The following is a 16103-nucleotide window of genomic DNA, read 5'->3' as shown; positions in this document are numbered from 1 at the left end:
AGTCTTCAGGGTGTGATACCTCATCCTCTTGGATTTTGATGAAATTTTGACCAAGCGAAAATTGACTCCTAAAAATCATGGACTCTGGTGGGGAGCAGGTTTTGAAAGCCAATTAATTTTTATGCAAGTACGTTAGAAAGCTGATTTACAGTGGATTTCAAGAACTTTTTGTAGGGAATCAGAAAAAATCAAATTGAGTCTCCAAAATGTTCCCCGAAAATCTCTAGCACCTCCTGTAGAGGGCTTCAAACTTTCCGTAACCTGGGTTTGGAAGCACTTTTAGCTGCCTGCTGATGGTCCTTGTGGCTTTTTTGAAGCAAACTTTTGACCTGGAGTGGTTTACTGGTGGGTTTTGGCCACAAAAATAACATTTTCAGGATTTCTATTTTTGCGTAAACGTCAAAAATGGCCGAAAATATTGCTATTTTGGCAGATCTGGAGCAAAATTCAAGATGGCGTATCTTTTTGAACCCACAACAATTTTTTTTGAAACTTTCAGTAATGCTTCCTTAGTAGGTCTAGTTTATAACCTCAAAAAATCTCAGTGGGGGTTTGAAGTCTCTTAAAGATATGATCGATTGAAAATTTTCTTAGCTTTGTTGTTTTTCCCCTCTTAAAATGCTAAATCAGGCCCACTTAAGGGCTGTAAAGGTTAATTTTTGTCAAAATATTGGTTGATCTTCTCTAGCCAATTAATCATTGGCATTAAGGGAACAACTGAAAAAAAGTTCAGGTTATTTCCATCAACAGATGACATTTTATGACTGTTTCTTTATTTTTAAGTATAGAATATGTAATAAATGAGACTGACATCTGGCCTTTCCTACCATTCCAGGGCCTATATTTTCAGAAAAAGCCTCAACCTTTCACAGTTTGGTGAGCATTATTCTTAAATATAAGCAGGTTACTTCAACTACATACATACGTACATAACTTCATCCCTCTCAGCGAGAGGGTGAAGCTACGACAAATCTTCTCCAAGCTTCTCTGTCTTTCATGATGTTGATCGCTTCTTCCTTTGTTAATCCAGTATCCTCAAGTATGACACTTTTCAAGGTAGTGAAAGGTCTTCCAGTCTTTCTCTTCGAGTCGGGTGACCACATCAATAGCTGCGAGGCGGGCTCTTCTCGACGTGCTACGTGACCGGCGAGAGCAAGTCGACGTTTTCGTATTGTTGCAGAGATTGGAGGAATGTTTCCATAAAGGACTTTGTTAGACATACGTGTCGTTGGAGGTACGTTGCAGACAACTCTCAGCATTCTTGTGTATTTTCCGTCAAGGGATTTTGCAAGGGTCTTTGTCATGGTCCAAGAATCAGATCCATAGAGCAATATTGATTCGGCTGTTTGTCTGAAAACCTTTATTTTTGTTTTCTTTTTAACTGGAGACTTCCATACTTTAGTCAGGGCGTTTACTGCGCCCCAAGCTTTTCCAATCCGTACATTCATGTCGTTAGCAGTGTTTGTCAGACTACCCAGGTAGGTAAAATCATCGACTTTCTCAATGATACTATCGTTTGAAGTTTTTAAAGGGGTAGAATCATTCGAATTCACAAGCATATACTTTGTTTTCTTTGGATTCAGATAAAGACCAACCCGCTGGCAATCAGTTTCAACTCGGTGTAGGAGATCTTGTGCCTTTTTGATAGTTTCTTCGGTCAATGCGATGTCGTCAGCGAAGTCTAAATCACTAAGAAGTAGTGGAGGATGTCTTCTGCTTCTCCTACGTTTCAAAACTATTCCCTCTGTATCAAGGATTGCAGATCTCATAGCGTAGTCTAGACAAATGATGAATAAAAAGGGTGCCAATGGATCACCTTGCAAAACTCCAGTCACGATTTTAAAAGGATCTGAGTCGCCATCAGGGGTGGAAACGTAACATGATGTATCTCTGTAAGAAGTCCTTATTGCGTTGACAGTTTCAAGTGGTATACCATAGGCCTCTAATATAGAGAACATCTTGTCTCTAATGATCGAATCAAAAGCCTTTTTGAAATCGATGAATACAAGGACAGCTTCTTGTTTGTGATTTTTTAGCTCTTCTATAAGTCTACGAAGGGCGAGTAGATGGGACGAAGTCGATCGATTTTCACGAAACCCGTTTTGGTTAGGTCTCAAAACTTTGTCAATGGCCGGTCTTATACGATTTAGAATAAGACGATTAAAAATATTTGATGCTGTCTGTGCAAGAGAGATACCGCGATAATTGTCGGGTTTAGATAAATCACCTTTTTTTGGTACAGGAATCAGTTTAAGAAGTCCCCATTCAGTTGGTCTGTCACCATGGTAAGCAGAATTGCAAAACTGTTATAGGATTTGATTGAGATTCTCAATTTTCCAGAATTCGACAGGAAGGCAGTCTGATCCTGGGGCCTTTCCATTTTTCATTTGTTTTATTGCTTTTGTTAGCTCGTTAATATCAAAGTCACCTTTCCGTATATCTTTCAATTCTTCAAAGACTCTCCCGATTTCGACGTTCTCTGTCACATCGGGAGTGTTGTTTAAAAGTTTTTGGAAATGATTTTTCCAGATTTTGGGTCTATCTTCTCCGGAAATGAAATTTTGAGAGGTGGATTTCTTCCAGACAACTCTTTTACGAGATTCCAAGCATTTCTACTGTCGGTAGACGACTTACTTTCGAATAATTTGAGCGTGTCGTTGATTCTTTTCTCTTCAAGATCATCGTGAGTTGTTTTAATATTTTGTTGTTTGGCTTGGATGCTTTGGACTGGTGCAGTAATCGATTCTTTCCGACATTTCTCGAGGATATCTTCTGAGACAGGAGCTTCAATTTTCTTCTTAGGAAGATGAAGAAGGCCTTCTTGGTTAGATACTTTCAAAAATTCTGAGTAGTTTTTTGACATATCAGGAAGAGCATTGAACTTAGCATCAAATGTTTTCACCAATCCTAGAGCCAAGATCTTTGTCATCAACTGTCTTTGACTTCAACTAAATGGGTTTAACAGTACTTAATCCCTATTCAAAAACTTTTTATACTCATTCAGAAATCCTACTTTGACAATAATTTGCGCTTTACCGCAAAATTTCTAAGTCCAAGTGTCATGATTAACTTTAGAATGTCCAATATTTCTTGTCCAGAAGATTTAAACATCATTGTAATGTTGCTTAGTTATTTAAGAATCAACAAGTAAGGCTGTTAGTGTACACAAATATAAAGATATTGGACAGTCTAAAAGTTAATCACGACACTTGGACTTAGAAATTTTGCGGTAAAGCGCAAATTATTGTCAAAGTAGGATTTCTGAATGAATCTAAAAAGTTTTTGAATAGGATTTAAGTACTGTTAAACCCATTTAGTTGAAGTAACCTGCTTATATTTAAGAATAATATTCACTAAACTGTGAAAGGTTGAGGCTTTTCCTGAAAATATAGGCCATGGAATGGTAGGAAAGGCCAGATGTCAGTCTCATTTTTTTACATATTCTATACTTAAAAATAAAGAAACAGTCATAAAATGTCATCTGTTGATGGAAATGACCTGAATTTTTTACAGTTGTTCCCTTAATGCCAATGATTAGTTGGCTAGAGAAGATCAACCAATATTTTGACAAAAATTAACCTTTAGAGCCCTTTAGTGGGCCTGATTTAGCATTTTAAGAGGGAAAAACAACAAAGTTAAGCAAATTTTCAATCGATCATATCTTTAAGAGACTTCAAACCCCCACTGAGATTTTTTGAGGTTACAACCTAGACCTACTAAGGAAGCATTACTAAAAGTTTCAAAAAAATTTGTTGTGGGTTCAAAAAGATACGCCATCTTGAATTTTGCTCCAGATCTGCCAAAATAGCAATTTTTTCGGCCATTTTTGACGGTTACGCAAAAAAAGAAATCCTGAAAATGTTATTTTTGTGGCCAAAACCCACCAGTAAACCACTCCAGGTCAAAAGTTTGCTACAAAATAGTCTCAAGGACCATCAGCAGAAAGCTAAAAGTGCTTCCAAACCCAGATTACACAAAGTTTGAAGCCCTCAACAGGAGATGCTAAAGATTTTCGGGGAAAATTTTGGAGACTCAATTTGATTTTTTCTGATTCCCTACAAAAAGTTCTTGAAATCCACTGTAAATCAGCTTTCTAATGTACTTAAATAAAAATTCATTGGCTTTCAAAATCTGCTCCCAACCAGAGTTCATGATTTTTAGGGGTCAATTTTCGCTTAGTAGCCTATCTTTGAGACGCTATATCTGCAAAACTACTTGAGATACCAAAGTGAAATTTTCAGAGTCTTATTTTCTTGTGTGAGATATCATTTGGTCAAAATTTCATCAAAATCTAAGAGGGTGAGGTATCACACTTTCTTTATTCTGAAGATTTTTAAAAAAATGGCTCTTAATTTACAATTAGAATAGACAGGGCAAAAAGTGAACCAAATCCTGTTATAAAGTGTTAGGATATCAATAGGGGAAATACTAGTAGTAGAAGACACGTCATTTATGATAACTTTGATAATTGATTTTAAACTTACTTTGTTAATCTTTCATTGATTGCACATCTTTGTAAAGTATCTGCTAAGCATTTCTCCATCAAAGCTTGTCTTAAAAGTGCTCTTCCTTTACCTTGGTTACTCTTCAACTAAAAAGAAAAATACAAATACAAATAGAAAGTAGCAGTAACTGAGAAAGAAAATCGAGTTATGTTTATGATTTTTATCAAAAATGTAGTCTAGCAGGCTAGACGACTAATTCAGACATAGTAGAAATAAAGCAAAAAAATAATGAAGGGAACAATTTTATACAAACTATATCCTGTAACAATAATCGTATTATCATATAACGCCTATACTACTGTATTACACGCATTATAAACAACTCCAGTCTACCAAAAATGTCGTTGAAACGCTCTATATAATACTGTAATCATCTTTAGAAAGCCCTAGGGATTGGCAGTCAAAAATAACGGGGGTAACTCTCAGACGGGAACTTTATACACGATTAGCATCCCCGTTATCAAACTAAACTCATTAAAAAGTTATGCACTACTTGAAACAATCTTAAAATATGAATATCTTTATAGAAATACCTCTTGAATGGTTTGGACAAATTTGACTATTTCATCTTTGGGTAAAGAATCGTTGATGAAGTTCCAATAATCTTTCTTAGTCCCCATAAAACTATACTTTTCTATAAAAATACAATAAATTGATTCCATTATAGCAAAAAGATTACCACGAAGCAGTAATAAAACTTTTTTTGAATTACGAGTGAAGTTTATCTCTATCATTAAAAAAGGGGTAGATATTTCTTGGGAATTAAAAAATAATCCCATTAAAATAACCCAACTGAAAAATAAACCCCAGTCTGGCTTATTTCTGCTAATATTGTAATATTTAATCCTTTTAATAATTGTATGAGTACCAATCCTAAAAAGTCAATAACCTAAGGTTAACCCTTTCCGTGCCATTGACAAATTATACTTACGTTATCTTGGTTTTTCAAAAAGAAAGGAAAATCAAGTATATTGAAATTTAGCTTGAAATTGGTAAAGATCTTTTTCAAAAGATAAAAAATGAAGATTTACAACTTTGTCATTTTTTAAAACCATTGGTTTGAATGGCTTTTTTTGTATAAAACCTTAAAAAAACGGTTATCAAAGTGGAAAGAAAGTGAATCAGCATAAATTCAATTTTGGCACTGAAAAGATTAAAGTGCAGTTTCTCACCTCTAGCTCCATAGCGAAGGATATTTTCAAGTCGAACACAAAGTTTATGAACTAATGTATCGTTATCATCAAGAGGAGTCTGGTCGTTTGAAAAGTATTCACTTTTGATCTCAGCAATCAGACCTGAAAGAAGGAAAAATATCCAAAAAATATTCTAAATGACAATAATTAGTAATTCATAATAAAATCTATTTCTGATAACCTAATCTTATTATAGACCTTTTCTTAATCAGGATACTATGTTGAAGAATTAAAAACTCCAGCATCAAAATTATGATAAGATAACACTCTTATAATGATTATGCATAAAATGTGTGATTGAACTAATGTGTGATTGAACTAATGGGAATGTATTTGAATTTAATCGAAATTAATGGAATATCACCCAGAGATCTTTCTTTAGTTCTGAGGAAAATATATGCACATAGAAAGGTGTCATTGGCGCTCTTTTGAGCTCTTTGCTTAAGTAATTGAAATAACAGAGTTGAAGTTCTTCCTTTAACAGCTCTTTTGATTTAATTTTCCAATCCTCACAAATCAAAATAATTTAAAATGAGTACACAAGATCCCAGGTATGTCAAACATTTTTAAAGATTTTTTCATATTGTAGACATCAGAAAAGAATTAATAAGTACCGTAAATTCAAAAAGTTTTTGCCTTTTTTTTATCAGAAAAAAACTGTAACCACAAGAGATTTAGAATCCAGTTCCAGCTGATAATTTCAAACAGAATAACACGAAAGAAAGTCCGAAAATGTTCATTTTGACTTCTCAATACATGAAAAGCAACAAAATAACTTTTTTTATAAATTACAATACTTTGTACTCAAAACTAGTTAATCATTCAGGTAAAAAGTTCTCTTACAAACGTGTCTATGAGTTTTATGTAAAAATATTGCTAATTAACAGTGCGTCACAAAGAGCGATATTTCGATTGCACGGAAGCACTTCAAAACATCAGCTTTTTCGAGTTTTGTCTCATTTACCCAAATGCTTCAATCTCGCGTAGGCTTAGGGGTCTAGACTAGAACCCCCAATACAAGACATTTGCCTCACCGAAAAAAAATCATCATCGTCAATTTTGTTAATTGTCAGAATCGTTTACTCACTGGAAATACGCAACTTTCTCAAGCTTCGTTTTTTTTCGGTTGTGCTTCATTTTAAAACTACGGAAAATGAAAAGTTACCATTGATCCCGCGAGTAAAAGAAGGTATTCCGACTAGTCTACAAAAAGTGCACTTGTGCGGCGAATAGAATATCTCGCAAACTAATGTATGTATAAAACTGACGAAATCCTTATTTTTATGCTTAGGTGACGTCACCATCGATCCTGACTTGACAATGGAGAACCAAATTTGGCAATTGCAGGACATGAGAATGTAATTGATCAAAATACCAATAGAAAAAGAAAGGCTAAAAGAGGCCATAATAAGAGGCAAGACAATATCAATAGAATTATGGGTGAGTTGCACCAAATCTGTACCGTGGTTTTGAAAACATGACAAACTGTCTTCAAATTGCCATAGAAGTAGATAGGTATTACTGTCAACTGCTCTTACTTGGGACTATCTGACAAAACATGGGACGGAAATTCGGCCACCATTTCACCGAACCTCCAAAGTCATTTGATTTGAGTTAATGAACAGCGTATTAAAAAATACGCGATTTCTCTTTCGCACCGAGTAGGCTTTTAAATCAAAATATGAAAAAAATCCTTAGTGGAACACACGCGAGTGTCTGTGCACTCTAAAAGGAACGAAGAAGTATGATTAAACTTGGTGTCATCAAAACAAATTTGTTGTTAAAGAGATTTAACAGTAAGTGAAAATACAGACCAGATATGCATCAACCAATCCCATGTTTTGACCAATCGTCCCAAGTTAGAGCGATTGACGGTAGAACTTGAGTTTTTGTGGATTTGGTACTGCGACCGAAGGTATCAGTCGTCAGGACTAAGTCATTTTTTGATAATTTGTTTTGTCTCTGAAATATTAGCAAAAATCTCTGACGGAGCAGCACAAACTTGTCGAACAAAATTGGTTTATAGAACTGATCGAACCGAAACCCATTGATCGAACTTCACAAGTGTTACGCGTAAGCCAAATCGCGTATTACGAACAACCTCTAAATTGCAGAGTACAGGAGAAAAAATATCGAAATTCAAAATGGCGGCCAAGCCCACGCTGATAACTATCAAAAATCTTCGTTTTTCAATCAGCTATTGCAGCTCAATAAATCAATGAAATAATTTGAAATAAAAGCAAACAAACCTTGAACCTTTCATGAATCCAAATAAATAAAAGTATTCATCTAAAGTGAAGATTACATTTCAAAATAAAACGATTTCCAACCCAACCTAAAGTCAGTGTCTGCCAACTAAAAAATTCTCTGCGGGGTCACTGGGCAAGGAGTTACGACTTCAGACTTTAGATTCCAATTCTTGTATAGGCTGCAACTACACTGCCAAATGATATACATTACAAATACTTCCAAATGGGTCCATAAGTTAAGAAAATGAAATTATCATCTAGCACGTGGGGGTTTTGTTTTTAAAAACAAACTTCAAAATAAAATTGTTAATGAACTTGTACTTAAAATATCACTTACTTACATAATTTATTTATGATATAACACCCCTTTCTTAAATAAATGGCCTCTTAAAGTCTTTTATGTTTGCCGCAAGAAGGGAGAGAAATTTAATTTGACCCCCGCTTTTTCCCTCTTTTTCTAGCCATTTCCCGCGTGCTAGTGTAGACACAACTTTAATCCGGGGAAATAAAGCGTTTTCATTGCTCTAAAATCACGGATGGTCACGTGACAAGAACTTTTATCCTGGGAAGAGCCGTGGCGGCAATGTTTTGTTTTAGTGAGATTGACCATTTTGTTGTTTTGATTTGAGCGGGCAAAATTTTTGTACAAACCAAAACTGGCTTCGTTGGAATACCGGTTGAAACACTTGTGACTTAATCGAACACTCATTTAATCAAACTCACAATCTTTTAAAAAATCTTAAAGTTGGATTAATTTTTTTAATCGAACTTTAATCGTTCGATGGAGTTCGCTTAGTCCGATTGATAGATTGGTTCGACAAGTTCGATTGATCGGGTCTGGGACAGACGGGACATCCCATCCGTCACGCATATGCGTGTCTTTTATCCACTCAATTTTAAATTTGGCTTTCTAGATTTTACTAGTCAATTTTATGTAAAAGTATTACTCTATAATGGAAGTATATGATTTGAAAATTTCAGGCTGTTTTCTTGAGCCAAATTTGAGTTACAGTATAACTGAAAATACCGTGAGTGGTCCTAAATCCGACAGCTCTGCCTAAATCCGGTGGGGTCTTTCAAAGGTACAAACTAAAATAAAAACAAACCTTTCGCTGTGACGCAACGAAGATACCAAAGTGTCAACTAAACTGAGAGATTTGATACATTGTACCAGGCGTAGTTAATCGATATAATCGATAATCTTGAGTAATCGATAAATAATAGATAATTAATGGATGGATTAGATATCGATTAACCGATATCGATTAGCCCTTATTCCACCAACGAGCCCAAAAATAACGCTAATAAGTCTGGCGTAAAAAGGGCCAAGATAAGGTATTTAATGAAGTAAAGAAAATTTCTGGAATTCGCCAAATCTCCTACCGATCGTATTACTTTGAATAAACGCCCGCTTTCGAATTAATAATGCTTCTCCAAAAAGGCAAACCATTCAATAACGCCCCTTCTCTAAATAAAACGGTGACTTTGTTTTTTTTAACTTTTTTTTGTTCAGCCTTTCAGCATGGAGGTATAAAGAAACAGGAGAAGTATGCTATTGTAGTCAAGCTCGCCCTACGATTAAAAAAGTTACGATGTATGCATGCTCATAATCTCATATATCGTGCATTTTTAATGAGCTCTTTTATCCATAGGTGAAATCCTATTGGCTCATTTAAGCTTTAGAAATTAGATGAGACGAGATTCATTGTTTCTGACATCAGTGTAAGAAAATATTTGGACTAAAAAAAGGCCTGTAAACTTGGCAATCCTTCATCAAATGATAAGATTTTTCGATCAATGTTTTCCTTAAGGTGAACTCTATTGCTTGATACTTTCCTCCAAAATTCTCCAGCGACTTTATGTCTACAGATTGAGTCTGAAATCGTGTGTGCTTATAAAGAACTTTTCATTTTCTGGCTTGAGAAAATATCTTTTCAAAACAAAATTGAACGGATAGCGAAATGGAACATAAACTTGCTTCGTGGACGAATTTTTATCTAATTTTCGTATATTAAAAGGCGAGAATCTTCAATACTGATTATTAGAATGTTCATAGCAAACTTGAGTTCTACTAAAAAGTCTTATTTCATCGGGCGAGCTTAGAATTTCTTTTGATACATTTTATAAAAGAAATCAAAAGACTTTAACGACCAATTACCGACACATTCAACTCCTGTTTTTCTTTATACCTCTATGCTTTCAGAGGGTTTGAGCCCGGGGGGGGGGGGCACTTAGACAAAAATAGGTACGGGGACGTGCCGCTGGTCAGGGTACCTTTTTTAGTGTTGCAGAATTACTGACAGGGTATCTAAAATTGCAAAATCCTGATCTGACAGGGGCGCAATTTCATGATGTGTGTCTGACAGGGTCTGTTTTTGCCGTTTTTGCATGTAGAGCTCTTTTGCATATCGTTTTGACGCGGCGGTGAGCAGATCCCTGCGAGGGGCAAACAGCTTTTTGCAAATACTTATCGCACGGCCAACACGGCGATTTGCTGCTGTTGTCTCGCAACACACGCCGCCATTGCGCCCTCTTAAAGGGATCGAGGCTAATTTCAAAGATACCTCTATTGAACTATTTAGAATAAATGTTCAGCTGAATAGTGGTACTAACAACATTGTTTCCAGATTTTGATTCAGATTTTTTATTTCAACTGTTATGTTTTGTTTCTTCCCATATCGTTGAGACATTCCGCTGTAGGCTTAGAACAGCTGTAGAACAGAAATACTCTCGACTCTTCTGTATTAGTCTCATTGACATCCTCTCGTCCTCTTTGTAAAAGCGTCGTTTTAAAGCTTATACTTGAAAAATAGTCCTTTCAAACCTAGACTTCATCAGTTCTGATTTTGAGAACCTTACCGTAGGATCACATAAGATTCCGATTCCTGCTATAACATTCCACACTTGTCACTTGAAAACAGATGATAGTTAGTTCCGACTAGTTGAAAACAATGAAACAAGTTGGCCGATTATAAAAATAATCAAAACATTACTTCTTTTTTGCGTTTTATGATTTGCCAGCTTGGATTAATTCACTTTTTTCTGCCGGTATGCCCGGGAAAACTAGCGGAATGATCCCGGAAAAGCGCCATTAATGCTAGAGCGGGAATCGGAATCTTATGTGATCCTACGGTAATCCTGGAAACGGATATCTGAAATTTATCTACGTTCATTATTACGTTTTTTGAAACTTTAGCGTTCTATTTGTTCTTGCACATCTATAATATTGTATGACCTTTCTAGCTTTGAAACACATTTTGTGGAAGTAGACAGTGATGATTTTGAATAATATTAAAGATATGTTTACTTTGTAATTACATAACTCTCGTTGTCGATTCTTTTGGTCTCTTTTCCAGGTATTGAGGTTTAATGTTTATGCAATGCTGTAGTTTTTTAGCCTGGAAATGTTGATATCACGTTATACTTTACGAAAAACGCAAAAAACGTGTATAAAGAGTAGGTTTTTAACATAGAATCCGACAGGGTAGGTTTTTCAGGGTAGAATCTGACAGGGTATTAGGCTTTTCACAGTAGAATCTGACAGGGTAGGTTTTTCATCGAATTCTTCTTCTGACAGGTTCTATTTTTCATCAAATTTCATTTCTGACAGGATTGACTTTTGAAACTCCAGCGGCACGTACCTGTCGGTCGTCAAGGTCAGTGCCCCCCCCGTGGGATTGAGAATTTTTCAGCCGAAATTTACCGTATGCTTATAAAAAAATGAGTGTAGTAGCTTTTCTAGGCCCTATGCTACCAGGGGATTGGATTCAATTCAAAAGTACATCCCAATCGAGATCAGCGAAAAATGTTACTTTTAATTTCGTGAAAATGGCAAAAGTTAATCCAATTAAATTACCACTCCCTAAAATCTGATAAATAATCAATCACGAATCGATAGTTGATCGATTTACTATTTGATCGATGATTCATCAGATTTTAATCGATATGTAATCGATCAAAAGCTGTGATCGATAGCCGATCAATTTTTAATCGATACTTAATTTAATCGAAGTATAATCGATCTATAATCGATGAACAATCGATGACAAAATTGATTGATAAATAATTGAGCTTTGAAAAAATCTTGAGTATCGATTACCTATCGATTCTATCAGTCAATCGATATCTAATCCATCGATTACTTATCGATTATTTATCGATTACTCAAGATTATCGATTATATCGATTAACTACGCCTGGATTGAACCAAATAGAAATAACAATAATTGCTTCTTATACAAAACATAATTTTTTATTGCAATATGTACAATGTCATAAATGACAACAGCAATAAAACAGCATTATATATAAAATGTAATTTTTTTTACGATTCACACTTTTTAAATTACCAACATAAATTGGCATCTTGACATTATAGCCATCTTGTTAGATGTTTTATTTTGAGAGTTCTTGCAATAGTTTATCGTTCAACTTGGAGAGGGAATGTTTATAAACATAGAATTTTTTTCATAATAGCTATTTGGGGGGTCGGAATTAGGCAGGGCTGTCGGGTTTAGGACCACTCACGGTATGTAACGGACGGGACACTTACAGTGCAGTGCCAGTGGTTGGTTGTATTAACACAAACACACACAAACAATATTTAAAAGGAATTCCCTTAGTTGCGTTTTAGTTATTCTTTACCGCAATTGCGGTACACTCACGTCTTCTACCAATAGAAGAAAGTCTTGATCACGAGCAGCAATGTGGTTTTAGACCTGAGCGTGGCTGTATCGACGCAATTTTCACAGTCAAAATGGCCCTCTGAAAGCGACGAGAGCATTCAAAAGAGTCATGGGTATTTTTCCTTGATCTAGTTAAAGCATTCGATCGCGTACCAAGGGAACTACTTTGGTTGATTTTACAGAAATTCGGAGTACCACCGAAACTGATCAGCTTGCTTAAATCACTTCATGAAAAATTCGAGGTGAAATTTACCGTAGATGATGTTACATATACGATGACCTGTACCATCGGGGTAAAGCAAGGGGACATTCTCGGTCCCATTTTGTTCACTTTCTTCCTTGCGGCAGTAATGATAACATGGAGAGCTACAACCCACCTGCCACTTTGTATTTTTCGATCAAACCAAGATGCTAAGATGACTGGTCGCAGCTATCGTGCATACGGGGAGGAGTATAAAGTCAATGATTCAGAGTACGCTGACGATACAGCTCTTATATTTGATACAAGAGAAGACGTCACTCAAGGGATACTGCTCTGCATGACTCACTTTCAAAGGTTTGGGATGGAAGTCCATTCAGGACCTCCCGACTCAAAGTCTGTCGTTCTTTTCTGTTCCAAACCGCCTTGTTTGTATGAAGACCCGTCTACCTTTGATCAAGTCGACCTATCAAACATAGAATTCGGTAACCGATTCATTCCCATCGTACAGGAATTCACATATCTTGGAAGTGTTATCAGTTGTGACTCTTCAGATAACCTTGATGTTGATCGCAGAATACAAAAGGCTAGCAATGCGTTCGGCATGATCAGAAATTCTTTGTTCTCATCTTCAAAAATAAACGTTCGAGTAAAAGCAAATGTTTATCAAACGTTCATATTACCCATCTTGTTATATGGTGTTGAATGTTGGTGTTTGACCGAGAAACTTTTGAATAAGCTCAGATCGTTTCATCGACGATGTATTCGAAATATATGTCGCGTGTCCCTCCGTGATCATAAACGCACTTCAGAGTTGTTAGAAAGGCTCTCGTTGGAGTCTATCGATACCTATATTTGTCGTCAACAACTTAGATGGGCTGGTCATGTTATACGAATGCCCTGGAATCGTCTTCCAAGGAAAATGTTATCATGTTGGGTTCGTGCGAAACGTCCTCGTGCGTCGTGGTGCTCCGAGGTACACCTACGGTCGATCTTTGAATAAATGTATGAAAAAATCTGGAATAGATCCTAATGTTTGGCATGATTTAGCTATGAATAAATTGGAATGGAGAAAGTTGATTTATTCTGTGAAAATTGCCCCTTGATTGTTTACATTGATGATATTATTTTCGACTAGTATTTTCCACTAGGACTTTACTATATTATTTATTTTTGATAGTATAGTATTTTCATTAGTATTTGAATTTAATTTATGCGCTGTGATCCTCATAGCTATGAGGCCTATGCCTTTTTTTTGGGTAGGTTTAGTCTCTCTCTCTCTCTCTCTCGCAATTGCGGTATAACCATTGATTTTACATTTTTCATATAAACCGCAATTGCAGTTAGGAACATTTGGCGAGTTCCTGTACGCGGCCGCAATCAAAAAAATCATAACCACACTCATAAAAAAATTGTGTTTGTGTCTTTTTTTACCGTTTTTTGCCTAGATGATATAGCAAACATAGTAAGTATAAGCATATGTACTGTGCCTTTAATTGGCTGTAAAAAAATTATGCGTCGGTAGAAATTTCTTCAACTTTCAACAATGATAGAACACACCTATTTAAAAAAAATTAACCAGCGCATTTTTCATCTTTCTACTTCTTCATCTTCCATGAAGCTCTCAAAGTCAAATAGAATTTTAAGCACATAAGATATTCTTATAATTGTGAAATGTCGTTCGCGCTTTCGCTACGGTGGAGTTCATGACGTAAATCGCGCGGCAACAAACTCGCCTTCTGTTGGCTGGTCATATTGGGCGTTTTGGCGTTACCACCCTCGAAGCAGTGGGTGCCTTCGTCATTCCGCAACTCTGTCCACCATTTTAAATTAGTTAACAATAGATCCAAAAGGGCGCCCTCATCAAGAAAGATCATTTGCTTTGGTCTCCGGCTTCGGGAAGTAGTAATGTTTTCGATTGTTTTCGATGTAAAATGGTAAGAAACTTAAGTTTACAAGTGTCATTCAGTTTTTGCTGGCTGATAGAATGGCAGGATCCTGGATGGCGGTTTCCCTACTGAATTGTAGTGTATAGTGTATACCGTGAGATCGGATAACTTTCTAATCAAAACAAAAATGGTAGAGTAGAGCTGTGAGCGAAGCTGCGTAGTTGTATTTTAATGATAAGCCAGGTCTTTTATTTGAGGGCTATGCATGTTAGCCTCCATTGATGCAAGTTACCCAATCTCACGGCGGTAGCTAATGGCTAATCTGCAGATCTGATGTCTGATACTGATATCAGACACCATCATGATGGTGCTTCGCAAAAAAAGATATACCTTGAACGTCGAAGATAAGTCTCTCAGGAGGTGAATATTTTCCAGCACTCATGTTGAAACTGTTAGAAGTATCAAAATTACTCAAACACTTTGACTATTTTATTCAAGAATTTTTTTTGCATAAAACGGTCGCCATTTTGATCCTTGTAATGTTTACAAGTTGTTACACAAGGTCCGAAATGTTTAAAAAGACAAGACTGCCCGTAACATCTTGTTCCCGGTTTTTTTCCGGGAATGGTATAAATTATATCGAAGCCCTTGGGAAGCCCAAATGCACAAAAATATCGCAAGCCTCAACCTCGCTTAATGATAGCGCTAGATAATACGCAGGGTATTCTCTGGCGTCAATAATAATCCAGTAACGGAAATAAAGCCTGGGATACACGGGGACGAGGTTGTAAACCTAAGTTTATGCTTTAATGCATTTGGGGAAAATGTAGAAAATTTGAGAAAATTTCGGAATTTCATTCCCATTCAGGGTCACTTTTTTCGCAAATTTCGGAGAAATTTTTGAAAAAACGAGTCCTAATTACGTAGGGTCCATTTTTCGAACCTCAGCGGAGCACCCCCGTCTGTGTCGGCAAGGGTAGTACCCCCCTGGGTAGCAATAGGATTGGCCCGCGGATTGGCCATTGTTAACATAATGCCTAGCTGCCTAGGACATGTTAGCGAGCTTGGGGGATAAATAGAGATAAATACTTTTTGATAGAATGGATAGTGTAATTTGGCAGGCTCCATTTTTTTGGCTTTGCTTGATTGAGGTGGTAGCACGCCATGTATTTTTCCCATTCTCACTGAATTTTCTTACTGACTTTAAAACAATGGAATTCTTTTAATGAACACGGCCTGAGACCATGTTCAGACGTTACGGTTCCGTTCCGAAACGGTTCCGAAACAAGTGTGAACGTCAAAATTCGAAATGTCAAAAAAGAAGACGTTACAAAGCAAAACAGATCGAAACTGTTTCGCTCCACTTTTTTCATTGGTATACGG

The 16103-nt window shown here is 36.2% G+C and overlaps 1 protein-coding gene across 1 annotated transcript in view; it reads right to left on the bottom strand.

Annotated features, from left to right (window-relative positions):
- Nucleotides 1–15267, bottom strand: part of LOC136811383 (FYVE and coiled-coil domain-containing protein 1-like) — a 63005-nt gene extending 47738 nt beyond the window's left edge. The window contains exons 1-4 of the mRNA XM_067067984.1: nucleotides 15111–15267; nucleotides 5678–5800; nucleotides 5039–5139; nucleotides 4485–4591 (exon numbers count right to left, since the gene is read on the bottom strand). Of these exons, the coding sequence (XP_066924085.1) occupies nucleotides 4485–4591; nucleotides 5039–5139; nucleotides 5678–5800; nucleotides 15111–15162 (383 nt within the window). The 5' untranslated portion in view covers nucleotides 15163–15267. The remainder of the gene's footprint in view (nucleotides 1–4484; nucleotides 4592–5038; nucleotides 5140–5677; nucleotides 5801–15110) is intronic.
- Between the last annotated feature and the right edge of the window lie 836 nt (nucleotides 15268–16103).

This window comes from Clytia hemisphaerica, unplaced genomic scaffold (assembly GCF_902728285.1).
Source record: "Clytia hemisphaerica strain Z4C2 unplaced genomic scaffold, Clytia hemisphaerica genome assembly, whole genome shotgun sequence".
NCBI lineage: Eukaryota > Metazoa > Cnidaria > Hydrozoa > Leptothecata > Clytiidae > Clytia > Clytia hemisphaerica.
Note: the sequence above shows the minus strand (reverse complement) of the source record. Positions and strands in the feature narration are given on the sequence as shown.